The sequence below is a fragment of the Microtus pennsylvanicus genome, chromosome 8, assembly GCF_037038515.1.
Source record: "Microtus pennsylvanicus isolate mMicPen1 chromosome 8, mMicPen1.hap1, whole genome shotgun sequence".
In the NCBI taxonomy this organism is placed as follows: Eukaryota; Metazoa; Chordata; class Mammalia; order Rodentia; family Cricetidae; genus Microtus; species Microtus pennsylvanicus.
In genome coordinates, this window is record NC_134586.1 from 26381480 (window position 1) to 26408834 (window position 27355).

At 42.9% G+C, this 27355-nt stretch overlaps 1 protein-coding gene and 1 pseudogene across 5 annotated transcripts in view; one reads left to right on the forward strand and one right to left on the reverse strand.

The window, feature by feature from the left end:
• Nucleotides 1-2791: 2791 nt before the first annotated feature.
• Nucleotides 2792-27355, reverse strand: part of Cecr2 (CECR2 histone acetyl-lysine reader) — a 117328-nt gene continuing 92764 nt past the window's right edge. For 2 of the 5 annotated variants that reach the window (XM_075982922.1, XM_075982918.1), the window contains 11 exons: nucleotides 25281-25434; nucleotides 23507-23636; nucleotides 21750-21787; nucleotides 21575-21666; nucleotides 20288-20414; nucleotides 19227-19615; nucleotides 17924-18049; nucleotides 16916-17744; nucleotides 13706-15119; nucleotides 10037-10148; nucleotides 2792-8876 (listed from right to left, as the gene is read on the reverse strand). In XM_075982922.1, coding sequence (XP_075839037.1) covers nucleotides 8871-8876; nucleotides 10037-10148; nucleotides 13706-15119; nucleotides 16916-17744; nucleotides 17924-18049; nucleotides 19227-19615; nucleotides 20288-20414; nucleotides 21575-21666; nucleotides 21750-21787; nucleotides 23507-23636; nucleotides 25281-25434 — 3417 coding nt within the window. In that variant the 3' untranslated portion in view covers nucleotides 2792-8870. The remainder of the gene's footprint in view (nucleotides 8877-10036; nucleotides 10149-13705; nucleotides 15120-16915; nucleotides 17745-17923; nucleotides 18050-19226; nucleotides 19616-20287; nucleotides 20415-21574; nucleotides 21667-21749; nucleotides 21788-23506; nucleotides 23637-25280; nucleotides 25435-27355) is intronic. The other 3 variants (XM_075982923.1, XM_075982921.1, XM_075982920.1) reach the window with 3 other exon arrangements.
• On the forward strand, nucleotides 4896-5981 carry LOC142855313 (kinetochore protein NDC80 homolog pseudogene; annotated as a pseudogene).

The following is a 27355-nucleotide window of genomic DNA, read 5'->3' on the forward strand; positions in this document are numbered from 1 at the left end:
ACCACACAGTTCATTTTGCACTGTGGAAGCTTTTGCTAAAATTGCCTCAGGAAACTAGAGGAGTGAGCTTTGTAAGTACAAAGGAGACTTGAGCGAATCCCACAAACATTGTCCTTTCAAAAGCTCAAGGAATGGAATCCAGGGAAACAGATCAGCAAGGCCAAGCTACCAGAGCAAAGCGGGGGAAGGGGTGTGAGGGGTGTGAGGACAGTGAGGCCTGCCCAGGCAGGCAGCTGCAGCACGGGCACTCAGCTCAGCCACCTCTGGCTGAGCTGGCAGGATTTTCAGCCACCCAGGAGCAAAGAGCCCACTGCCTTCCTGACAAAGACACCACTTGCATAACTGCCACAGGCCACAGGCCTTTCCCCTTCCAGAGGCAGCCCCAAGGGCTGTTAGCAACCTTCAGTGAGACCAGAGCAAAGCTGCCCAGACAGGGGCTGCTGCAAAGTGAAGGAGGGGACAGCAGAGGCCAAGTCTTTGACGAGATCTCCCATGGCTCGCAGCAGTTTACAGCCTCCTTTCTTCCCAGACCTCTCTTAGTAGTGCTTTTCTGTGCTAAGCCGTGCGTTTTAACAAGGAAGCTCCGGGGAGAGCATTCAGGCAGGCAACTGTCTGCTCTACCAAGTTTTAAAATCAAGCTGACTAGTGAAGACATTTTTGTTGTTGTTACACACAGTATTTACCATTGGTTGTTTGGTGAAAAACAGGTATGTAGAACAAGAGATGTTTTCTTCAGATGGGCCTCATGCACCTTAAACTCTAAGCTACAAAGGCAGGGGGACTTTGCCTCCACCTCTGCAGTGCTAAGACCACAGGCGTGCACCACACCTGGCCTTATCAGGAGCTGGAATTTGGGGCCTAACACAGGTTACACAGACACTGTCAACTAATCTACATTTAAGTCCTAAGAAGTAAGTTTTGCTTTGTTGAAGATTTAATTGATACACATAACTGTTCTGCCTGTATGTGCACTGTGGAGGTCACAACTGAGCTCTGGGAACTGGAATTCCAGGCAGCTGTGAGTTGCCATCTGGATGTGTTGGGAGAGAAGCAAGTACTTCTAACTCTGAGCTAAATTTTTTAACATTTGGGCTTTCTTTGGTGAGGAATTCTTGTACTATGAAGGTTTTCGGTGGAACATATATAAGTCAGAAACCCAAATTTCTGGTTTATTTTTAAAAAGTAGTAGAAGCAGCCGTCAGTATACAAAAGCCAGTGATGCAGCCGGGCTGGGCTTCTGATAAGCCAGTGTCTTGCTACCTCACTCTGCAGCAACAGAAACATCACCAGAGACATCAATGTGATCGGCATGCCAGACCTGGTTTTCCAATGGTTTCCACTCTAAAGTTTGTTTCTGAAAGTATACAAACATGCAACTATCGCACCAGAAAATGAGATGACATAGCATATTTTATAGAAGAAACATCCTATCTCCTATAAACATTCTCAGAACTGTTTTGTTGTTGCTTTTGGAAGAGGCCTTAGACTGTAGAGATGGCTCAGCAGATGAAAATCCTTGCCTTCGCTGGGCAGTGGTGACACAAGCCTTTAATCCCAGCACCGGGGAAGTAGAGGGAGAAGGATCCTTGAGTTCAAGGCTAGCCTAGTCTACAGAGCCAGTTCCAGGGCAGGCTCCAAAGCTACAGAGAAACCCTGTCTTAAACCCCCTCCCGCCGGGCGATGGTGGCGCACGCCTTTAATCCCAGCACTCGGGAGGCAGAGGCAGGCGGATCTCTGTGAGTTCGAGACCAGCCTGGTCTACAGAGCTAGTTCCAGGACAGGCTCCAAAGCCACAGAGAAACCCTGTCTCGAAAAACCAAAAAAAAAAAAAAAAAACCCTCCCCCTTAAAGAAAATGCTTGAACGGAAACTCCCGTGAAAGTGAAGGAAGAGACTAAGAGACAAAGCCTTGCTGCAGAATCCTATCCGGCCTCAAGTCTTCAGAGTCCAGGGATTGTGGGTGGGCACATGTATGGTTGAATTTTTAAAATAGATGTGTTTATTATGTATATAATATCCTGCCTCCATATATGCCTGCATGCCAGAAGAGGGCACCAGATCTCATTATGGATGGCTGAGTCACCATGTGGTTGCTGGGAATTGAACTCAGGACCTCTGCAAGAGCACCTTAACCTTTGAGCCATCTCTCCAGCCTATATGACTGAATTTTTATGAAATGAGGATTACTTACAAATCTAGCAAGAATAAAAACAGGAGCTTTGGGCTAAGACTAAAGCTGATTAAAGAACCTAGCTACTTCACCAAAACGCTTTCCAGGAACTAGAAACAAAAACAACTGGGCCGAGCGGTGGCGCATGTCTTTAATCCCAGAAATCTGGAGGCAGAGGCAGGGGGACTTCTGAGTTCCAAGACAGGCTGGTCTACAGAGCGAGTTCCAGGACAGGCTCCAAAGCTACAGAGAAACCTGTCAGACAAAACAAAAACCCAAAAAAACAAAAAACCAAAATTGGGTTAGCTTAAGCTTTCCTTAGGCTTGCAGCTCCCTCCTCTGCACTTGGATACCAGCACCAGCCATGTACCGTAGCTGGGCTGAGGCCTAAGGTGAGCACCACAGACTAGCTGTTAAGGGTTTTCTCCAGGCCATGCCTAAGACTGAGGCCAGTTTTAGTACTGTTTAAGCACTCTTGTGAAAACTCTTGGCATCTAATTGAGATTAAAGTGGATGCTTTCAGGTGGTAGCACTGTGGCCTAGCTCAAAAACTGCTGGGAAAACAGCAGTCTGCCCTAAGGATAAAAGTGACACATGAAAACACACCAGGCGCACACACATCAAAGCCTAATTTAACAATGTACTTTATACAAAATAACCAGTTCATATGGAAATAAATCTACAGATCTCCAAAGATCAAAAAAGTTTTAAAAAGTTCTTTCAAAAAATTATCCGACACACAATATCAAACTAACTACTGAGGTAATTGTCGCTCTCAATGAAACAGGAAACCAGCAGACCATGACAAAATATATACAATATAAAAATAAATACCATTCCCTTTCCAGTACTGGCCAGGACACTTTCACAGCAGATGAATGTCTTCTCCTGTGTGCAGGCTGGAGGAGCATGACTGGGGGCCCCCAGGAGCTGTCCACAATGAAGGGACCGAGAGGGTGCAGAATGAGGTGGAGTGAGGCAGCACTTCAATAAATTACTCAATATAGCTGTCCTCACTGAACCCCAAGGGGAGATGAGAGCAGCCAACTGAAGTCTAGACAGTAGAAGGCTCAATGTCCTACCTCACCCAAGTTGTGTTTAACTAACAGGCAGAGAGGGATCAAGAACAAAGCTGGTGTCAGTCTGTGAGTGTGGGACGCAGCCTATCTTCTCATCAGGAAGGGTCTACCTCAGGTCCTGAGGCTAAGGCCTTCTCACCAAGTCTCAATCACGCCTATCACATTTGTACTTTAGGGTGTGTGTGTGATCTATGAAAGGCCTGGAGCTAGACCAAGCAGGCCTTTCATTCTCTTTTCTGCCTGCCACACTTGGCTCACATCTGTACTAAATCAGTGTTATAAATTCATGGTGGAAATGCCGCTGCACGGGGCACCCAAATGTCAGGTATCATTGCCACAGTTGTTGACAAGAGCTACCCACATTCCAGAAACCCTCAGAACACAGAAGGAAACTTCACAACAGATATATATAGGTATACAGGGAATCGGGCCAAGAAGTAACCAATTCTAGAAGACCAAATAAGGTTATCTGAAACACTGAGGATATTGACACTTGTCTAGGACTTTGGATTAAGCCTTCCCATGGAATTTCAATGTGTGTGTGTGTTATTAGGGACTCAAGATAGGGCCTCGTGCATGCTGCACAAGAACTCTAACATTGAGCTATATCCCAACCCACTTTTTCACTTCTGAGACAGCATCTTATTAGGTTGCCTAGGCAAGCTTGAACTTGTGATCCTCCTGCCCCAGCCTTTCAATAGTTGGGATTACAGATCCATGCCACCAGACCTGCATTAGGTTTGTTTTATTTTGTAGTTCTGGGGATTGAACATATGGCCCTGCACATGCTAGGCAAGTGCTCTACCACAGACCTACATCCCCCACTCCCCCAAATTAGGGCTTCAGAGCAGCATATCATTTATAAATTTGAACATTCATTAAAAGAAAAAGTTTGACCAAGTGCTATGGCTTGAAGTCTTGTTGGTGGCAAACATGGTAAGAACTATATTGGGATTATCTGTGTGTTTAAGGCTGCATTTTGATGCCAGGAGACGTTAACACACACAACCATACAGCAAACGAATGCCTTTGGACAATAACACCAACTGGGCAGTCAAGAGGAAGGCTAGAGAAATTGACATTTAAAGTTGCAATCCTATTGAGCCGAGGGGTGGAGACTACAGGTCTTAAAGTTTTCCATAGACAGTTTCATATAAGCACTAGCATGAGGTTTATCTTTTGAGAGCAGCTGGCCTGGGGCCTGGGCTCAGCGTGAACTGAAGTGCAGTTCACAGTCAGGTGTGCTACCAGTTAACCAAAAACCCGTCTGGCTCAGAAGGCAGAGTGGTTGTCTCTTTAAAATGAGATGGAAAGTTATAAGAATTAGAACCCTGCATATTTAGTCCTAATCTCCACACTTTTTAACTTCTTGTTGCCTGCAAGATGTAGGGCTCTCAGCAGCTACTGCAGCACCACGCCCTCCGGACTGCTGCCAAGCTCTCTGTCATGATAATGGACTGAATCTCTGAAGCTGTTATCAGCATGAAGCGCAGTTCAGTTTTCACTAGTGGTGCTTGCTACGTCTCTATAATGGGAGTTAAGATCCCTGGACTTCAATACCCCTCAAACCAAAAAGAGAACAACCTTTGGAAACCCGAGTACAAACAAATCTACATCTCAAAGAAAAGTCTCAATATATGGTAAATTTCTTCCATGTATATGGTAGGAGACCCTTATACCTGGCCTCACATGGTGGCAGCCTCGGTGTGGCTAATAGACTGCATCAAGTTATTTTTGGACTACACCATCATATGCTATGAACTTTTATGGTTGGTGGTGACAGCTTTGAAGAGAACGCAGAGCTGCAGTCGGAGCTGTAGATGCGTCCAAGCTGGTTTCATTAGCAGCAGAAAACAAAGCCTAAATGAACTGATTGCAAGACTGGAGTAAGAAAGAGCTAAAGAACCAAATCATCTGACATCACTGAGGAAACTGAAAACTTCCTTGCAAGTAGATGCTCAAATATAAAGCATACATGAACAGATCTGAGCTTAATCCATTCAGTCTAGACCAGAAATTGACTGGTCCTGATGAAGAAATTGGTAGACTAGAACTAGAATGGGAAACAGTAAGAAAGGAGAATGCTTGACTACAGAATATTGCTGATAACCAAAAGTACTCCTCAGTTGCAGACACTGAGAAAATAAGACATGAAAAAAATGAACTGTAGCAGACCACTAATAAATTATCTAAAGACCTAGAGGCTAAACAACGACAAATATGGATCGAGGAATAACAATATGCCAGAGGCAAAGAAACAATTGAAGTACAGTTGGCAGAATACCACACAAGCTGGCTAGAAAATTAAAGCTTATTCCCAAAGAAGCTGAGAATTCCAAAGGTTATGACTTTGAAAATTAAATTTAATCCTGAAGCTGGTGTCAAATGCCTTGTCAAATACAGGGATCAAGTGTAAGTACCTCTCCAAGAACTTTTGAATAAAACCAAAGAAATTAATAAAGCTCTAAATAAAAAGATTAGTCTGGAGGATGCTTTAGAACAACTGAACACCATAAAGACAGAGCAAAAGTGTGAGGATGCTGAAGAAGAGGGTGGTGAACGAGGGCCTCAGTGAAGCCATGGATGAGTTACGGGATGTCCAGGTGGAATACCAACTAGTTGTACTAACCTCAACTGAAGAAAGAAGAAAAGGGAGAAATAGCTTACAGTGTCTTTTAGAGTTGATGTACCTACACATGTAGGTCTTTGGAAAAACAGATTGCTAAAACTAACAGAGAATATGAAAGAATGCATGTCTGAAAATCTGAAAATGTCTGATATTGGGAAATATCAGAGAAGACTGTAGAGAACTGGAGTAACGCTGCTGCTCTAGTTACGGCTCCTGGTGAATGAAGATAGAGTAACGGTGACTACCTTGTATCTTATAGACACAACATTAGCCCAGAACTATGCTAACTTGGTAGATTAACTTTTTAGGTGTAACAGACCAGTTATTATAGTACATTAGTAAAGAAACAAACAAAAAAATCCCGCAGGGCTGGGGTTGGGGGAGACATATCTACCCATAAACCTAAAAGGCTCTACTTTTCTTTCTGAATTTTTTATTTCTTTTAGATCCTAAGGTTTCTAAGTTATGAATAAGTCTGATAAAGGTTAAGTCTAACATTAAATCAAAGAATGCTTCCAATTATGCACAGCGATGTCCTCCTGGGGACTAGAGTCAGCATACTGACAAGGTCACAGTAACCAACGGATACAAGTCCTAGGCCGAGAGTGGACCTTTTAAGACACCCTTGCACACTACTTTCTAATTATTACATCTTGCAGACTCAGCATTTCCCACCGAAGACTCTAAATGAGATTATTAGCATCTGCTGAATACACCTAGAAGAGAAGAGCTGGAAGAAAAGTGAAACAAAAGCTCTTGTCCGGCTCAAGTGGGTGAGGGTGATGGGCTCACAGAAGAGCAGCATTGTATTGTTCTGGCTGCTCCAAGTTGGGAACTTATAGGACTAGAAACTACCAAATTCCCACAAGGGACACAACAGGCTCTTCTCACAGTGTTAGAACTTAATAAATACAGTAGTTCCATCTTCTATTTAATTTCTTAATAAACCAAGGGATAAAGAAACTCACCAATTCCTTGCTCCCCAATATTGTTCACAGCATTGCTTTAGAAACATGAAGAAGAGGTGAGGATGCACTCAGCTTAGTGACCTCTAGTTTTAGCACCTTGAAAGAGGTCTGATGGTTGCAGCATTCCCAGTGAAGAAGTTTCAGGCCTCTGCTGTAGTGGCAGACACAGAAGCAGCAGTAGGACCAAGCTGGCTCTTATTAGCTCAAAAGCAGACCAGAGCCACCCAACGAATCTGATTTCTTTACTCTTCTAATTCTAAACTCAAGCGTGTAGGTGTTGGGCCTCTGAATCAGTTGACTGTAAAACACCAACTACAACAAGCTTGTTGGAAAGAAAACTGCATGTATGTATGTGCTGTACTTGGAGACACTGTGTGGGTCAGCACCACCAGCAGGTTGGTAACCAGTATGTCTATCAGCGAAGGTCAAGGGTCCAATCATCTCTATAATTTGGATGTTTCCAATTTCCTTCCCTTCCCTCCTCACATATTTGGCAGACTATTCTACATTTACTGGGAATGCTGGGACTTGAGAAAAATCTTCCATTGACCCCACCCACACCTAAACTTCTAAGAATCTGGGCAGATTAATATTTATAAAACATAGAGATCTCCATACCCCAAAGCATACTGTAAAATTATATTCTTTTAAAGAGACTTGCAACTCCAGGGCATTTCCCTTGGTTTATTCTGTGTGGGGTATTCAAAATTTTAAACATAGGTCCTAACTTTGGTGATATCTCAGCTAAAATAAAATACAGAAGGCTAAAGCAGAGAATCCAGTGTAATTCACTTCTAAATCCATTGTAACGTAATTTAATACTGTAAAATTGTTTCCTATCACAGACACAACAAATAATTTCCAAGAACTAGCCCTTGACAGCTACTTTAAATCAACACGATCAAGTCATAGTACTACGATTCTCTTAAAATGAATAAGAACTATACATACTGAAATAGACCTAAATTCAAATTTAAATCTATAGGATATACTTTCCTTATTCAAACCTGTGCAATATCTTTATTGAGACTAACATATATAACAAACCTGAGTAGTCACTTTCACAAAACACAGTTTGTGCTAGAAAGCGTGTGATGCCTTCTAGACCACTGGCCTAAGGAGGCCCATGAAGAAGCCACTTCATCTTGTAATAACTGGAGAGCCCAAGTTCCTGGTTTACAACTATCTGGTGGGGTTGGTGGGAAAATCAGGAAGAGACATGCTTTCCCAGATCCAGAACTTGGGCCAGAGGGAGAGCAGTCTGTCCTCTGGCTGAAACACCCAGTAGGCCACAAGACAGCACCTGCCAACCACTGAGAAAAGAATGCTGAGGAGGACAAATGCAGTAAGCAATCTCTGAGGCTGGCTGGAAACAAGCTAGTGACATACATAAGCTGACACCTTTCAGATCTTTTCTAAGTTCCACAAGCATACAGTGTGACCTGACTGTACATAGACAGAGACTACTCCAGTACTGTGTGCTACAGCGGGGGAAGGACTCCCAGCTCCTCCATGTGCCCACCTGACTGTCCCACTCTATATACAATACATTCACCCGGGAAAAAAAAAAAGGAGGCAACAAGAAAATTCTGTAAACTGGCCCCAGCTCAAAAACATTAATACTACAAGTAGTCCCTTCCCCAAATATATACCTGAGATTAGCTGCTCATGAATATTTAAAAGCACCACTGCATCCTTACATGTACCCTCCACCCAAGTTTAAAGTGATTTTCCCTGAACAAGAGTCTTGAGATTTGGAGAAGCCAGCAAGGACTCCAGGTACACTTGCTCTTGCTAAGTACATCAACTATCCAGGTGATCCCAGCCAAGGGCCCTGTGTCAGTCATTTGCAAAGTGTGTATCTAAAGCCCGGGAGTTCAAGCTCTGAGGATGGTATGCGTCACAGAAGAGGTGGAGGAGGACGGCAGAACAGAGGTGTACAACAATCATTCCTCCAAATCCTCCAAGACCTGTATGTCTTCATGTGCAGCTGTCCATTTCCTTGGGGATTATTTCCTCCTTGGACTAGCTCTGAAAAGTAATAAAAAATATTAAATTACTAGTGTATTCTGAATGACCAAAAAAAAAAAATATTAAATTACATCAACTGGCTAACAATAACTAAGTAGGTAGGAAAAAAACCACACAGGCTTGCTTATACTGCTAGTTACCCCAACAAGCTATCCTGAGTCCTGGATCTCCTATTTGGACCCAGGCCCTGGTGCTTAGTAGTTGGTGGGGGAACACAAAAGAAATTAAAAATACTCAGTGTAGTTGTGCATTTGTAAACCTAGCACTTGGAAGATGAAGGCAAGAAGACCAGAAGTTTAAGGTTACATAAGTGAATTTGCCCCCAAAACAAACAAAAACTACCAACCAAAATTCACCCCCCAACAAGTATAACTCAGGAATAATTAGAGTTCTCAGCTAGGATTCATGAACCCCTGAGACAGAATCTCCAGCATCATAAAAACCCACGAACAACATAAAATTATTTAGCTTCTACTAAAAATAAACAACTCCTATTCTCAGAATAACGAGGTCAGGCACAGGTTGAACACCCAGACTTTTTTCTTTTCTTTTTTTAAAATATTTATTTATTTATTATGTATACAATATTCTGTCTGTGTGTATGTCTGCAGGCCAGAAGAGGGCACCAGACCTCATTACAGATGGTTGTGAGCCACCATGTGGTTGCCGGGAATTGAACTCAGGACCTTTGGAAGAGCAGGCAATGCTCTTAACCACTGAGCCATCTCTCCAGCCCCCAGACTTTTTTCTTTTAAGACAGGGTTTCCTTTGGCCTGGAGTGATAGTTCAGTGGTTGCTCTTCAGAGGACCAGCATCACTCACATGGCAGCTCACAAGGGTCTATAACTCCCCTCTAAAGCCAGGCTGGCCTCAAAGTCACGAGAACTGCCTGCCTCTGTCTCCCAAGTACTGGGGTTAAAGGCATGCACCACTACACACCCCTGAAAAAAAAAAACCTTTTAAGAATAAATATAACAATTAAAAAGAGAGTCACATTCTGTGGCATTTTGGGCTTCAAGTTTTAGATTAAACCAACCAATAAAGTCATGCAAATATCCCAACATCAAGAAATCTGAATTCTGAAGTACCTTGGGGCCCAATCTGCATTATTCTTTATGCCTGCAGAGCAAGGAAATGCTCTAGTTTTTAGTAACTCTTACCTGATCCAGAGGAAGTGTTGGGGGCTTATGTGGTGGCAGCTGTTCCGGTGACACTGCAGGTGCCGGGGTCTTTGGGAATAAGGACTGTGACTGGACTGGATGCATGTGCATTCTACAGTCAGAAGAAAGGAACAGCTAAGTGTTAGTGAGGACCAACTAGAAGAACAGGTACTTGAGTTACAAAGGCAGTGCTGTAATCAACTAGCTGGTAAATTTGGAATCAACAATACTAGAACAAAATGGAACAAGCTTCCTGGGGTGATGTTTGTACCAAAGCCAAGTATACCACAGCATAAACACAGGGGTCAATGAACCAAATCCAACATTAGGTTTGGAGAACTGGCCTGAACTCTGAGAAAGAAGACAAAAACAGTAAAAATTTGTATAGAGATTAAACATACAAAATAAGCAAATAAATAAATACTGAGCCTAGACTAGATCTTGAAGCAGAAAGAAATCAAAAGAGAAAAAACAAATCTCTAAAAGATATTCCAAGGACACAGAGGTAGTTTAAGGATATGTAAGTGACCACCCTGTTTCTCCTTTGGTGTGGGACCTCCACTTTGAGACTGTGCTGCAGGGCAGTGTCCTGAGGCTCAGAATCATAAAGGTACTTAATGGCTGCTATGTAAGCTCCAGCAGTTTAAGAGACCCAGCCACAGAAGGTATGACTGCCTCGCTGAATAAGGTAACGAGCCAAGAGCTAGCATAGACAAGAATAATGGGCTAATATAAACCATAAGAGTTAATAAGAAGCCTGAGCTGAGCTAATGGGCCAATCAATTTATAACTAATGTAGACATCTGTGTGATTTCTTTGGGACTTAAGGATGGCAGGAACCAGGCAGGAAAGAAAGAAACTTCATACAACAAATGGCGCCCACGTGGACAACTGCATCCACATAAAACCGGAGAGAGTTTGGGAAGTTATTCTGACAGAAAAGAATAGAGTTAAGCATGGCTTATTGATAGCAGCACTTTCTCAGGTGGGCTCTGCTTGCTAGAGGCAAGCGCTCTCATTTAAGAGAGGCTTCCTGACTCAGCATTAGCTGCAAAACCCTGCAGCTCTTTTAAGAAGTCCTGCCACAAAACACTCAAATGGTGTTGATGAAAAGCTGGCCCAATGCTTTTTGGTGGTGGCAGGGACCTTGAAACGCCATAGAGTTGTGGCAATAAACATGGCTACAGCTGATACCTCTGCTATGAGGCTGAAATCTCAGAATGGGCTGGATCCAGCCATCAAAGCCATGGCTTTAATCCTAGCCATATTGCCTAGCAAATTAAAGACTCGTGGTCAAAAAAACAGAGATATATAGTAAAAAGAGATTCAAAGACAACCTCTAAATGGTTTACAGTATGTTAAAAATATATGCAGACTTGGGAGAGAAAAAGGTTAAAGTCCTAAAAAGAAAAAAAGAGAGTAGTTGGGAGTGGTGGTGTACGCCTTTAATCCTAACACTTGGGAGACAAAGGCAGGCAGACCCCTGTGAATTCAAGGTGTGGTGGTATATACATCTTTAATCCCAACACTTAGGAGGCAGAGGTGGCAGATCTCTATAAGTTCAAGGACAACCTGGTTTACAGAGTGAATTCCAGGATAGGCAAACATACACAGAGAAACTCTGTCTCAAAAAGTCAAAAATTAAAAATAAAAAAAAATAGGTTAAAATAAAGCCACGTAAAGATAAAAAAAATACACAGAGTCTGGATACTGTATGTTATTATGCTCTCTTTGAATTGTTTGAATGCTGAGAAAGGAGCAATAGCTGATAAAAGATATCTGCTTATAAATGCTGCTGAATTAATCCAAGATAGGTATTTTGAAAATACCTTGACTTCAAAATTAAAGATGTTTCGCTTTTGTTTCCACAGAAAATGAAAGGCTATGGATTTATTCTGAGTTAAGAAAAATCAGGTTTGATCAAGGAAGGCCATCTGAGAAATCTCCGGTAGATACAAATTTCCCAGATGTCTGAGTTCTACATCCAGAACAGATTCAAGATGCTGCCTGAGATGATCAAGCCTCACAGGATACTCCAGCCGGGACTTGATCATAATTCTAAATTTTCTTTAGGTCCCCATAAGATTATCAGCGCCCCCAACCTGCAGGAAGTAGCCTGGAAAACTATGCCCTTCTTCCTTCCAAAAAATGGACAATGGGTATTTTCCTTTGTTTAGAATATTGGCTACAAGTTGTTATGGCTAATGATCAGGAGAAAAGCTAAACAAAAGATATTATATTCAGGAAAAAGAAAAAGGCAAAGAAAAACACAAGCAGTTACTTAGAAATGTACAGAACCAGTAGGCAAGCTGAACAGTGGTGCACTTGGGTGGAAGTGGCTGGTGGATCTCTGAGTTTGAGGCCAGCTGGTATATATATGGAGTTTTAGGCCACAGTCATACAACAAGACCCTGCCTCATAAAGCAAAAACAAGCTGCGATGGTGGCACACATTTGGGAGACAGAGGCAATCAGTCCTCTGTGAATTCAGAGGCCACTAGGGTCTACATTGAGAATTCCAGACTGAGAGCTACACAGACGGATGCTGTCTGAAGAAAACAAAATACCTCCCCAACATAAAAACAAACAAAACAACTACATCATCTTCCCCAAAGTAAAACAGTAGGGAAAATGTAAAACATGAGAGCAAGTGAGTGGCACACACCTAGGCACTAGGGAGGCTGAGGCAAGAAGACTGAGTTTCAGGCCAGCTCGGGATACCAAACAAAATCTTTTTTCAAACAAGCAGACAAAAACAACCACAAATGTAAAAGCGAGGAGAGCTTTTGATGGGATGGCAGGGGCACAACCAACTTTTAAATTAAATGGCATAATGATTAGGCTTTATTATATTTTTTAAATTTATTTATTTATTATGTATAAAATGTTCTGCCTGCATGTCAGAAGGCACCAAATCTTATTACAGATGGTTGTAAGTCATCATATGGTTGCTGGGAACTGAATTCAGGACCTTTGGGAAAGCAGCTAGTGTTCTTAACTGCTGAGCCATCTCTCCAGCTTGGCTTTACAATCTTTTAAGTAACTTTACTAGACTATCCTTCTCTCTCTCTCACATCTTGCTGACATCATAACTTGTTCCACCTTAAAAAACAAAACAAAACAAACCCAACAACAAGGGAGGAATTAGGTAAGAAGTAAGAAGGAAAACTTTAACGACATATATTTAGGCTTCCTAAGGCAGACTCTCTTTACCCTGGTCAGTGCCAAGTTAACTAAACAGCAATGCTGACCAGACAGCCCATAGCTTTCCTGATAGGCCAGGCACAGTGCCACACACCTGTAAATCCAGTTCTTAGGAGGCTGAGGCAGGATAGTTCCCAACAGTTTGAGGCATGGGCTACACAGTGATCATTCGCTTCAAAAACAAACCCCCTAATCTATTTTTTTAAATAATGAACAATCTAATCATTTAAATACTAATTCATAGATCATGTATATTCTTGAGTTAGCTATCTACCACCAGTGCAAATGTTGATTCATTTTACCAGGGGAAGAAAACGGAAAAGACAAAAAAAAAAAAAAAAAAAAAGATCTAATCAAGATCTAATCTCTATTAAGTCATAATTCACATCCTTTCTTTATCTTGGACAATTGTCTTTATTCCTAAAGCTACTGTTATTTTTTTCAGAGAAATTTAATGCAATCTTACCCTGATGGTCTGTGCATTTCTTGGAAAGGGCCTCTTATTCCGCTTCCAGTGCCAGTCTGCTCCATCACTGTAGACTGAAAGTGACCTAAGCCCTCTTCCTGACAGCGATAGAGGGGGCCCTCTGAAGAAAGGCCATTGGGCTGGGTGGCCACCGAATGGGGAGGTGGATGGGCAGCCACAGGGGATGGGTATGCCCTGGGCTGGAAATGACTGGTAGGACGCTGAGGAGTGTACGGAGACCCTGTCTGCAGCATCACACTGTGGGGTGGGAAAGCAGGTGAACCAAAAGTCATTCCTGAATTCAGAGGTGGAGTTCCATAAAGATACTCATTGGTAGACAGTGAGCTCTGCCGCTTGGTAGCTGCATTATGGTTGTCCAGATCTAGAAATTCTTTGGGACTCTCTGGTCTCTCCACAGATTCATCCAGCTTTTCTTCCTCTGGACCAGGATTCTGTCCATCAGACAGGACAACCTTAGCAGCCACTGCATCCATTTGAGTTGGAGAAGTTAAGGCAGCATTTAGTGTCTCACAGCTTTGCAGAGTAGTAGACAAGGCATTCTTATCCGAGAAGAGGGGGCGTGGAGGGTGACTCCCTTGGGGTCCACTTGGGCTTCTCTGGGAAGGAAGAGATCTCTGCCAATCAGGAAAGCCCTGTGGACCTGTGTAGTAAGGAGTCCGCTGATAAGGGTGGTAGGAGGGCTGAGAAGACTGTTGGTAGGCATACCTCATTCCCTGCTGGGGGCGGTATTGGGGAAAGAGTCCAGGATGGGGACTGTTAGGCTGGAAGCCCCTGGGAGAGAAGGGCTGAGGGTGTGATCCTGGGGACTTTCCTCCCATCATAGAGCCCAAGCCTTGCAGACCTGGATTCATATGGTAATGTGCAGCTGAATTAGAGTATTCTAGGCCAGGCATGTACAAGGGAGAAAACTGATTTACAGTGCCTGTCATCAAATTGGGATCTGTGCAAGGAGGTGTAGTTGCATTCTGTCCTGTACATGGCATGGTTTCCTGCAGTGTTTTACCCCTGGGGCAGAGTGGTTTTTCTGAACTACTGCCACCAAGGCCCTTCTCCTCTGACCTACAAGGAGATGCTTCATCAACAACCCCATTTTCGGGTAGAGTTCCTCTGTCTGCCACAATGGAGAGGTCTCTCAAACAACCTTGCACAGTTGGGCTGGTGTAGCTATTGTCCAAAGGCCAAGTGTTCTTGCTCTTCGATGCTTTATAGTTGTCTGCAGTTTCTGAATCATCACTTTTGAGTTCTGGGCCCTCTGTTTCCCTTTCTTGTGGTGAGCTTTGCCTGGTACAATTGGCTTGCAGGGGAGGTGTCGGGTGAGGTAGCTGTTTGAGGTATACCCCCTCTGAAGCACAAGCATTTGCTGTTTTCTCTTCGGGCCCAGGCAAAGGTTCTGCTGGGGAGGAAAAGAACCAAACAGTAAATTAGCAGTTGGACTAGCAACGTCAAAGAATAGAGTAATAGAGAGAACATGGTGAACGCTCAGATGAACAGGGTCAAGGCTGAGATGATATTTGACAATGTAAACCTCAGCTAGACACTGCAATACAGCAAGTCTTTGAAAGGTTTCACAATACTGGGAGAGAGGGGTCCTGCAGATTCTCTTTTGTACGCAGAACAAACCACAACTATGTTACCCAAAATGCACACGTCTTGGCCTCTCCTGTATTGTCAACACTCAAGACTAGAAAGATGCCATGACATTTAAATCTGAGTTAAAGATCTAGTATTTCACATGGAATTTTCAACACCTACCATGAAAGTCTAAGTGATTACATCCCTTACCAAATACTGCACAAAAATCACACTATATACTGGACATTCTTCCTCTCCTTCAGTTTTATCTTCATGGCTTTTAGGCAGTATCGAGGAACTGCTTCATCCTTTACTAGACTTCACAGTTCTTCAATGTTATGTATTAGAGACAGATGGCAATAATTAGACATGGAAAACATTGCACAGTGACTTTCAACTGTAAACTAAGATACTGGGCAGAGTCTTAGGAACAACAGACATGCAAGGCCGCCGCTCTGCCAAATTTTCTCAATTATTCATGAAAAGTGTAACTTTTTCTTCTCTCTCTCTCTCTCTGTCTTCTTTCTTTCTCTCTCTCTCTCTTTCTTTCTCTCTTTCTTTCTTTCGTTATTAAAGACAGGGTTTCTCTGTATTGGTAAACACTAGCTGTCCTGGAACTCACTTTGTAGACCAGGCTGGCCTTAAACTCCGATCTACCTGCCTCTGCCTCCTGAGTACTGAGATTAAAGGTGTACACCCCCACTGCCTGGCTCTTCTCTAAGAAAGCTTTTCTTAATATCCCTCCTCTCAATATGTAGGGGTCCTTAATCTTTCTCTAAAGTTTCCGTGCCCACTATACTGCTGCCTGTTGCCGTGTGTCTGATTTCCACACCAGCTTAAATAACATGGACTTTTTCTTTTCCATTTTTCTTCTTCGGGCAGCACCTGAAGCGTAAAGCTAGGCTGCCCCGTGGTTTCTCTTTAAACAATAAAATTATCCTTGAACTCAAAACAAAACAACACAAGCAGAGACACAGACACACACATACTGAGACTGGGCATGGTGGTACAGGCCTATGATCCCAGCACTTGGGAAACGGAGTATGAGAGGATCCTGAGTTTAAGTATAGCAAGAGACCAGACTAGGACAATCAAGATGGCCCATCCAGTATGGGCACATGCTGCTAAGCCAGAGAATCAGAGTGCAGTCCCTGGACTAACAGCAGGAGAAAACTAACTCCTACAAGTTTACCCCCCCCCCAATCAAAAACAAATGCAAGGATACTGGTAACAGCTCATACAAAGGCATGTTCTAATTAAATGAGCTTACATAAAAAAGGTCTAAAAAGAGGTTGGGCATGGTGGTGTAAACCTTTGATCCCAGCACTGGAAGGCAGAGGCAGAGGGAATCTCTGTGAGCTTGAAAACAGCCTACAAACCCACTAAGTACCAAGACAGCCAGAGCCAAAGAAAAAAGTTCCTAAAAGAACTTTTTTGGCTTGCTCTTGATACTGCTAGAGCTAAAGGACTTCAATTATTCAAACAAGTAGTTTATGGGAGAGGTTTGGTACTACTTTACGTTATCTTCATATTCTCTATAAAAAAAATGAACTGATTCATGAATTGACACACACAAAAAGGACAGGGAGAGAGGGAAAAAAAAGCATTGTAAATTACCTTGGTCATTCTCAGTCTCTTGTGTTTCACTGATATCCTGTGTACTTCCAGGATTGTCTAAAGTAGGCTTGGGAGCTGACACGCATACGGATGCTGAATGAGTTACCTGTGAAAAGGGACCAGGTAACTGAGGAGGAGTGGGCTGGCGGGGGTGGTAAGGCACACCTGGGGTACAGACTCGGGAGGAGAGCTGTTGCATGGCGATCATTTCAGGGCTGTCCATCATGGATTCCCCTCCTTGCACCCCCCGGAGGGCCTGGGAGGGTCCCCCGAACAGAGGACTTGGTGCTGGAGCTGGAGGTGGCTGCAACCGATGTCCAGCAGACTTACAGGGTGGTTGCATATACCCCGAGGAAGGAACTCCATGAGGTAGAAAGCTTGACTGTTTAGTCCACTGGTTTGATGGGATAGGTGGTCTCATCACATGACCAAGGGTATGAGGGTGGTGAGAGGGTCCTGGCCCCAGGTGAGGCTTCTCATCTGACCCCAAACGTCCTGAGTTTGTAACACCATGGTTCCCATTCCAAACAGCAGGGTGTACTCGATTCAGGTACTTATATGAATGATAAATATGACCAGGAGGAATTTCTGAGCTTTCAGGGAAGTCTGGGGGTCGGGCTGATGTTCCACCATGCCTAGAAGGAATAAATCCTGCCTGGAATGGAGCTGGTGGATATATGTTTCCATCTTGACTGGGACAATTCATCTGCCCAAGCTGCAAGGAGGAGGGATGTGATCCCATACTGGAAAGGTGAGTCAGGCCCCCACACATCTTCTCTTTAGAAGCACTGAGTCGGGTTCCGCGGTGGTTACTTATTCCAATGGGAGGCTGGCAACAGAAAAGGTAAGAAACATCATTAATCAGTAACAGAACAAGACAGAAAAATGCTTCATCTACTGCAACAGGTTTTTCAGTAGAGGAGAGGCTGAATTATATAATGAGAGAAGAGACTGTGTCTCAATCATGCCTGCAAATCCTTCCCAGCTGTCTTTTGGCAGACTGCTTACCTGTACAGCAAAGGGTGGGTGCTGCAAGGCATCTCCTGGGGGTACCTCTGGGACTCGAGAGGAGCCATATAAGTTGGTGGGATCTGATCCTTGAAGAGAGCCAAATGTTCCTGGTGCTGCTGTCTGCTGGAGGCAGTAAAGCAGAAGAGGCAGATGAGGAAAGATAGTCATCAAGGAGAGCAAAGGATTCCTTAAGAATTGATACTGATGTAACCCTGCTGCTAGGAATAGCGCCAATCTTAAAGTTCCTTCTCTTGCCAGGAAAAAAAAAAAATCACCTTTCCCCACCACAAGTGGAACCATTTTCAACATTATAGATCCAACTACATCCTATAATAATAATAATAATACTCACTCACTCACTCACTCACTCACTCACTCACTCACTCACTCACTTATACATTTTAGAGATAGGGTTTCCTGAAGCCAGACTGGTCTCAAACTTGCTGTGTAGCAGACAGAGGATAAGTTTGAACTTCTGGTACTGCTGTCTCCATCCATCTCTTAAGTGCTAGAAAGACGCTTAACTTAGTAGGACAGACTTTTCAGCAGAGAAGAAGTTGAGTTAAATTTAACATGGGAAAAGCCCTCGCTTGGTGCACACATTACAGGTTCACACCATCATATCCATTATTATGCTGTGCTGGGGATCAACCACAAGACTTCATGCATGCTAGGCAAGCATTCTACCAACTGGGCTACAGCCCCAGTTCCTCATAATGAAACTGAAATGTTTCAGACTCAAATTCAGTCTTGTAGAGCAGCCCGCAATACAGGTAAGAATCAGGCCTTTCTGATCCCAAGTTTTGTCCCACGTGGAGAATACATGATTCAAAGGACTAAGAGAAAAGAGGGTCTAAATGACCAAGGGGGATAGGGTATATATGAGAAAAAGTCTTATTTGTGGTGTAAAGACAGGAAGATCAGGAGTTCAAGGTCAGCCTTAGTCTCCATTACAATAGCAAGACCAAAATAAACCATCTATGGCAGCAGTTCTCAACCTGTGTTGCGACCCCAGAGGTGTCAAATGACCCCTTTTAGAAGGGTCGCATATCAGATATCCTGCACATCAGATGGCTACGTCATGACTCGTAACAATACAAAAATTAGTTATATGGTAGCAATGAAAATAATTTTATGGTTTGGGGTCACAACATGAAGAACTGTATTAAATGGTTGCAGCATTAAGAAGGTTGAGAACCACTGGTTTATACTTATATGAAGACCGTACAAGTTACTAGCCCTGTGACTTCTATAGTGACTGGCTCGGAGACAATACTATGGAAGGTAAGTTTTTTCTTACCATCTGGTTTAAAGGGGGTGCCTGGCTAGGCACCCTGCCACAGTGTGGGGGGCGGGAAAAGCCTTGGCCATTTGATGTGCCCACCTCTGGAGGGAGCTGTACAGAGCTGCTGCTCTGACCATCCCTTGAGGAGGCAGCTCGGCGTGCAGGGGGCAATGATTTTCCTCCATTCTCCACCGGTGGTTGTTTCCTGCTGGGCCCTTCTGAGTCTCTAGAGCGGGTCCAAACATGGCTTCCACTACTTCGACCAGCTCGACTCCTTCTTTTTTCCCGTTTTTCATCCTCTCTGACCCAAAATTCCTCATCCGTGTCTCCATCTTCACCAGGGAAATGCTTTGTCATGGCCCGATGGAAACACCGCTCCAAATTATCAGACATCTTGGTATACTCTAGAAGGCAGACACAAGGACTGATCTCCAGGTACATATTTTACTAGATATAAAAGATAATTATTGACAATAATAATGAAAGCTGCTGTGCTAAAGTCTGATTTTATTTTACCTCTGGAGAATATTATACCGTAAACTATGGACACAAAGATGAGGATTTAGTTTCTGCTTAAGTATTCTGCTCAATGCTGAAGATGTGTAACATAAAGGTGACTCTAGTACATTACCTCAAATAAGCAAAAATTTAATTCTTTTAGGCCAAGTTACTAAAATTACTAAATATTATAATTGAACTTTCTTTGTTTTTTAGGCTACAGTATTTGGGTTGAAAGACAAACAGCACCAAGTTTCAGGATCATTAGAAAGCTATGATGCCATTTCTCAAAATTTAAGATTTAAGAGCGGGAGCCCAGGGATGCAGCTCAATGGTAGACTGCTTACTGAGCATTCAGGAAGCATTAGACTCCATCTTCTGTACAAACAAAATAGCATGAGTTCAATCTTGTCTGAAGCCAAGAGACCAGACATCTGCTAGACTCTGTTTATCCAGAAGGCTGGATCATTCCCTGGTTTACAAAACTCGAATAACACATCCCCTGGCTTTTAGTATACATTCTGTTAGTAGTCTGAAGGCAAAATATGAAACCCAGCAAAAAGGCCGTCACAACCTACCACTACTGTCCCCATTGTATTTTCGACAATTCCTGAACATGGTCTTCATGTCATTTACAAATTCCTCCTTGGTACAATATAAACCTGCATTTAATTTCTTCTCCATGCTTGAAATATCCATGGGGATCTAAAATAGGACATAATACTTTAATTAAAACATGCTATAAAAGGCCAGTGGCGCACACCTTCACCCCAGCACTTGGGAGGCAGAGGAAGTGGATCTCAGCCTGGTCTACAAAGTGAGTTTCAGGATAGCCAGGACTGTAACAAAGAAACCTGGTCTCAAAAAAACAAAACAAAGAAACAAACAATCAAACAAACAAAAAACATGCTCGAAAGGACACAGTGGCTATAATTCCAGTACTGAAAGTCAGAAGTGACACAAGTTTTAAGATAGTCTGTGCTACATACTGAGTTCCAGGCCAGCCTTGGTAACAGAGTGAGGCCTTGTCTTAAAACAAGAAAAAAACAAGAAGCCGGGCGGTGGTGGTGCATGCCTTTAATCCCAGCACTCGGGAGGCAGAGGCAGGCAGATCTCTGTGAGTTCGAGACCAGCCTGGTCTACAAGAGCTAGTTCCAGGACAGGCACCAAAGCTACAGAGAAACCCTGTCTCGAAAAACCAAAACCAAACCAAACCAAACCAAAACAAAACCAAGAAGTTACATATCACCCCTAGGAGGAAAAGGAATCCTGGCATTTTAACTTCTCAAAAACTTGGTATAACTGAGAGTATTGGCACATATGTTTAATCCCACCACCTAGGAGGCAGAGCAGACAAACCTTTCAGAGTTTGAAGCTAGCCTGGTCTACATAGTGAATTTCAAACCAGCCAAAAAGTCATAATACTGTCTTAAAATGAAACTAATCCAAATCCAACAAAAAGTAGTATATGTGTGTATCCCAAATTTAAGGAGGATATAAAAGCAAGAGAAAACAAAATTAAAAAACCCCAATAATGTTTTAGTTTGGATATGAATTGACCTCACAGATCTTTGAGTTTAAATCTTCCAAGCTATGCTTGGTTTTCTAGGCTGTGGAAGCTTCAGGAGTTGGGCCTAGTTAGAGGGATTGGGGCACTGTGGGCTGGTTCTTATGAATTATACCCTGCAGAAGTTCAGGCCATAAGTTCATGAACAAGCTTGTAGCACCATGGACAGAGCTGCCTGCTACCCTGGACTCTACCCTTTGAAGTGTGAGCCAAAAGAGGTACTTGGTCACTATGATAGAAAATGATTAATATAAAACCCAAGCAAGATACACATGCTTAAGTACAATTTAAAAGATACCTTAATAATCTGGTAATAGTTTGGGGCATAAGATTCATCCACAGGTTCCAAGAAAGGCCAGGAATCCTTGTGAGCCTTTACCACATCTAGAACTGAAAGTGAAAGAGAATATAACTGACATTTTCCCATGAAAAGATGTTTATCAGAAATACAAAAGCCGAGAACAGTAACTAACCTTTATACATGGCAGTGAAATCGTCGTCCAGCTCAAAGCTGTGAACCACAAACAAGACATTAGTAAACTCTGGCCACCAAACAGATTGAGAAGAGTGTTATTTACTCCCCTTAGGTAGCCTAACACTGATACCATTCACTGGAAAAAACATGAGGATGGCAATGGTGATCGTAGCAAAAAAGAGGGCTATTAGATTCTCCATTTATAAAATGAAGAATTGGCCTAAATTATCCATAACTTTATTAGGACTTTTTAACTAACCAGAATTTTTATATTTATTTTTATGAAGACAGGCTTTTGTTATATAGTACGGACTGACTCAAATTTCAGATTCTGCAACAGTCTCTACAGAAATGCATTACTTGGTGGTGGCGCACGCCTTTAATCCCAGCACTTGGGAGGCAGAGGCAGGCAGATCTCTGTGAGTTCGAGACCAGCCTGGTCTACAGAGCTAGTTCCAGGACAGGCTCCAAAACCACAGAGAAACCCTGTCTCGAAAAACCAATAAATAAATAAATAAGTAAATAAATGAATGCATTGCCACTCCTGGTGGGAAATAACTATTTTCTTTTTCTTGAGATAGACCCTATCTGTCCCGCTATGCCATATCTAGACCAGGCAGGCTAGGACCTCAAGAGATCTACCAAATGGTGGAATTAAAAGCATGCACCACCACACCCAGCTGATTGGTTTTCCCTTTTGAACCTTGCATCCCCCCTGCCATGGTTCTATTCTGGCCAATGTTCACCCTAGAAACTGCTGAGTATTGTTATGTAACACTATACCTGGCAAAAAGTAAATATCTTAAACAGTAAAATGCTCACTGAACATGGTGGTGCACTTTTGCAATCCCGGCACTGGGAAAGCTGAGGCAGCAGGATGGCAAGTTCGAATCTTGAATCCTAAATTTGAGCTGTAGCTTAGCGCTACAGCACTTCCCTAGCATGCCTAAAGTCCTGGGGGTTCAATTTCCAGCACCGTGAAACAGAGCCATGTAAGATGGTCTACATACTTCTAAGAAGCAATTCCCCATTAATAATACATTCTGGTGTTATTGAAAAGTTGGGGTAATAAGAGCTTTGTTAAAATGATTAGGGAAGAGATTCATTAAAGGGTGTGTGTATTGGGGGGGGGGGACACAGACAGCAAGACAGCATAATTTACTATTCTCTTCCTTCCTCTCCCTCCGTCTCTGTAATAGCCTTAGCTGTCCTGTGAAACTCACTCTGTAGACCTGCATGCCTTTGCCTCTTGAGTGCTGGGATAGAAGTATGTGTCATCGTACCCAGAACCATGCTTTCTTAACAGTAAAATAGTGAAGGCCACCGCCCCCTACATAGGCCTGTTAAAAGAAATAAACGAGATAGTAATTTTATAAAACTAAGAATTTTATTTTGTTTGTTTTGTTATTGAGATAAGGTTTCTCTGTGTCTTCGTGAGTGAGTGTAGGTACACTCAGAGGTCAGAACCCCCTGGAGCTAAAGGTCACTCCAGTGACCCTGAAAGATAATAAGTGAGCCATTTCCAAAAATGCTTTTTAAAAATTACACTATTTTATTGTATACATGCACCTCATGAGTGCATTATAGTCCATGTGTGGGGGTCAGAGGACAATCTGCCACCTCTCACCTCTCCCTCCACTATGTGGATCCCAAGGATCCAACTCAGGTCATCAGGCTTAGCAGCAAGTGCTTTCAGAGAGAAGTACTTGCTGGTGTGGCCAGCTGCTACTGTTGCTACTACTACTAAATACTCACAGGTCCTTGGTCTTCTTCTCTTCCCTCATAGGAGAATTCGGGTCCAAATGGGAAAGTTCTGGGGGTAGCTCCTTGCCTTGAGCCAACAGCCATGCCCGCTCTTCCCTGAGCTTTCTTCTCTTAGCTCGATCTATACCCGAGACACAGACACAGGACCAAGTGAACATTTGCACTTGCTGCTCTGTTGGCCTTCTGTGAGCCCACCATCAGTTATACACACAGTAACCTCATTCATTTTATTCAAGTGCCATATCAGACAGAGTTTGTGATAATCCCAGTTTAATGTCACTTTAATCATTAAACTCTTTTTACTCTTTTTTTTTTTTTGGAGGCAGGGTTTCATGTACCAGGTTAGCCTCAATCTTACTATATAGCCAACACATGAACTCTTGATTTTCCTACCTGATCCTTCCATGGATCACATGAATCCATGTTCTTTTTCTGATCACAAAATACTCCTAATTATATAGGTTTATAATTTCCACAAATTCTTCTGTTCATTACCATTAACCTAGATCAGTAACTGGAACAGAATGGGTGCATAAAAAATGTCACTCTGTAGGTAGAACCATCGCAGCTGGATGTGGTTATTCAGACCTCTAATTAGAGTGTATAGGAGGCTGAGTAGGGCTACCACAAATTCTAGGCCAATCTGGGTCACATAATGAGACCATGTCAGAGGAGGGAGGGAGGAAAAGGGAGAGACAGAGATCACAGGAAGAGGGAGCAAGAAAGGGAGAAGGAAACACAGAGAGAAAAAGCATTGGTATACATTAAAAAAGGTTCAATTGATAAATACTATCTATGAAGAGAACTAAAGTTGTTATTTTTTGCTTTTAAAACTATAGACAAAGCCGGGCGGTGGTGGTGCACGCCTTTAATCCCAGCACTTGGGAGGCAGAGGCAGGCGGATCTCTGTGAGTTCGAGACCAGCCTGGTCTACAAGAGCTAGTTCCAGGACGGGCTCCAAAACCAGAGAAACACTGTCTCGAAAAAAAAAAAAAAACAAAAAACTATAGACAAGTACTTGAAAGGCAAAGGCGGGTGGATCTCTGAATTCAAGGCCAGTTTGGTCTACATTATAATGTCCATACCAGCTATGGCTATCTAGAGAGAGCCTGCCTGAAACAAACAAACAAAAAATTATTGACAAAAGAAAAATCTTACTACACTGAAACTGGAGTTTGGATCAAAGCAAACTACCTGGCACTAGTAAGATAACAGTGCCATTCGACGCACCATGAAAGAACATCCGGGACAGACAGACAAGTCCTGGGCGCACATCGCCACACAATCTGCAAGTGGTGCGGCCCATCTGCAAGTTTAGCACTTGGGAAGTAGAGGCAGAAAAGCTGTTCAACACGAGTTCAGTGTCAGCCTGAGCTACATGCAACCCTGTAGCTCGACAAAATAAAACAAAAACTCCAAACACAAACCTTTTTAAAGCACATACCATTGCACCTGTGAAAGCAATTGCCAATGTCTTAGAACCTGTTTAAAATTTTATACACACACACACACACACACACACACACACACACACACACACACACAGTAGAAATCTAAATAAAAAGCAAGGTACTAAAAAGTATCTGAAAATGACAAGGGAGTTTGGACAGAATGTAAAGGGAGCAAGACTAAATTCAGTTGAGTAAACGTAACAGAAGACAGTTTACAAGACACTTAAGAAGAAATGTCCAGAAGCAACGGAGATAAAGGATGATCTGGCCTTGGCTACAAAGTGGGTTGTTCTCACTCTTGAGCCTCTACATACCTTCCACTGCCTTGACCTTTTCCTCCAATTCCCGCTTTCTCTCCTCTTTCAACATCTGCTCTTGCTCCTTCTTCTGCACTGCCAGTAGGAGCTGCCGTTCTTCCTCTTCCTCCTTGCGCTTCTGTTTTTCTATCTTGGTGAGCATGGGAGTCTCCTGTTAGGAGCCAACAAGTGCAAAGAGGTCAGCTGAAAATACAGAGTAGTTCTTCCTTGAGTCAAGAGATAGTTTACTGAATTCAACAGATACCAGTAGTCACAGGAATTAGACCACAGGAGAAGACCATAGAGACTTTTTATTATATGTGATGTGTTATCAATGTACAAAAATACACGAGTATTAAAAAATAATAGGAGGTACAGACCAGAACCATAGATAGCACTGAGGATTATGAGTTTGAAGCTACTTAGCCCAGGCCACAAAAAGACCCTTTCTCCTCAGGAGGCAGAGGCAGAGGGAGAAGCAGGCAGATCTCTGAGTTCAAGAGGACATAAGGAGGAACAGGGAGAGGACATAAGAACTTCTACAGCCAATTCTTTCAAGTTTTATACTGTGGAAGATTCACAAGTGGTTTTTGTACAGGGGAACAAAGATGAATGCAGATGGCTATTTATAGATTTAACATAACACTGCTTTTGATTAAATTCTTAATTCACTCCCCTTCTTTTGTGGTTTCGAAAACTAGTTTGAACATTTATGTTGTGTGTTATGTCTATGTGAGTGTATGCTTGTTTGCAAGAGAGACCTCAGAAACTTTGGAGCCTTTCCTGGAACTAGCTTGGGTACAGCAGGCTGCCCTCGAACTTACAGAGATCTGCCTGCCTCTGCCTCCCAAGTGCTGGGATTAAAGGCCTGAGCCACCACTGCCCAGCCCTGAATTGGGAATCTTACAGTAGAGCAGAAAGTGCTCTAACTAGTGAGCCATCTGTCTGGCTCCCTTGAAAAGATTTAGATTCACACTAGATTCAGAATTTGGACAAGGCTTTGTCTAGGGACTGAGTGGACTTTTCAATGGCTGTGTTATTAATTTTGCTTGAAATTGAGTTTCATACAGTCTAGTATGAAGGCCCAGAACTCCTGGTCCTCCTGCCACCACCTCCCAAGTGTTAGGTTAATAGCATGTCACCACACTTGGCTTGAGGTCCTATCATCTAGCTATCTATTTATTCATTGTGTGTGTGAGGGTACCCTTGTGCCATGGTGAGGATGTGATAGGAAAACTTACAGCAGTTGATTATCTCCCTTAACCTTACGGATCTCGGGGATTGAAATCAGTTCGTGGTGGCAAATGCCTTTACTGAATGAACCATCTTGCGAATCCAATGTCATTTTATATGAAAAGAGTTCACAAGGTAGAAATCTGGTCCACACAACACTCAATTGATAAAGAATAAATGAAGTGTTCTAGAATCTTTTCAAAAAATAATAGTAGGCAACATGCCTACTGAGTGCTGGCAAGGGCAAGTCTTTGGATATTGAATCTCTGGTCACTACCTCCTACATAAATAACTGTCAGTCAGTGTGTGTTAGTTTTTTGTTAGTGTGACAGAAGCCAGTCATCTGGGAAGTGAGGAGCTTACTTAAGGGACTGTCTCTACCACACGGTCTGTAGGCAAGTCTATGGAGTGTTTTCTTGAGTAGTGATTGGTGTAGGAGGGACCAGTTCATTGTGAGCAGTACCACCCCTGAGATGGTGATCCTAGGTTGTATAAGAAACCAAGCTGATGGTAGTGGCAGTACCTGCACTCAGGAGATAGAGGCAGGCGAATCTCCAATCTCAAGGCCAGCCTGTTCTATACAGTGAGTTCCAGGACAGCCAGGGCCACACAGAGAAACCCTGCCTAAAAAAACGAAAACAACTAAATGGGTCATCATGGGAAGCAAGCCAGTAAGGAGCACTTTTCCATGGCCTCTATTTCAGTTCCTGCCTAGAGTTCCTGATTTTCTTTATGATGGACTATAGGTTGTAAGTAAGAAATAATACATTGACCCTCCTCGAATTGCTTTTGGCCATGATGTTTATCCCAGCAATAGAAAGCAAACTAGAACAGCCAGGCACCTTTCCTGAATTCCACCA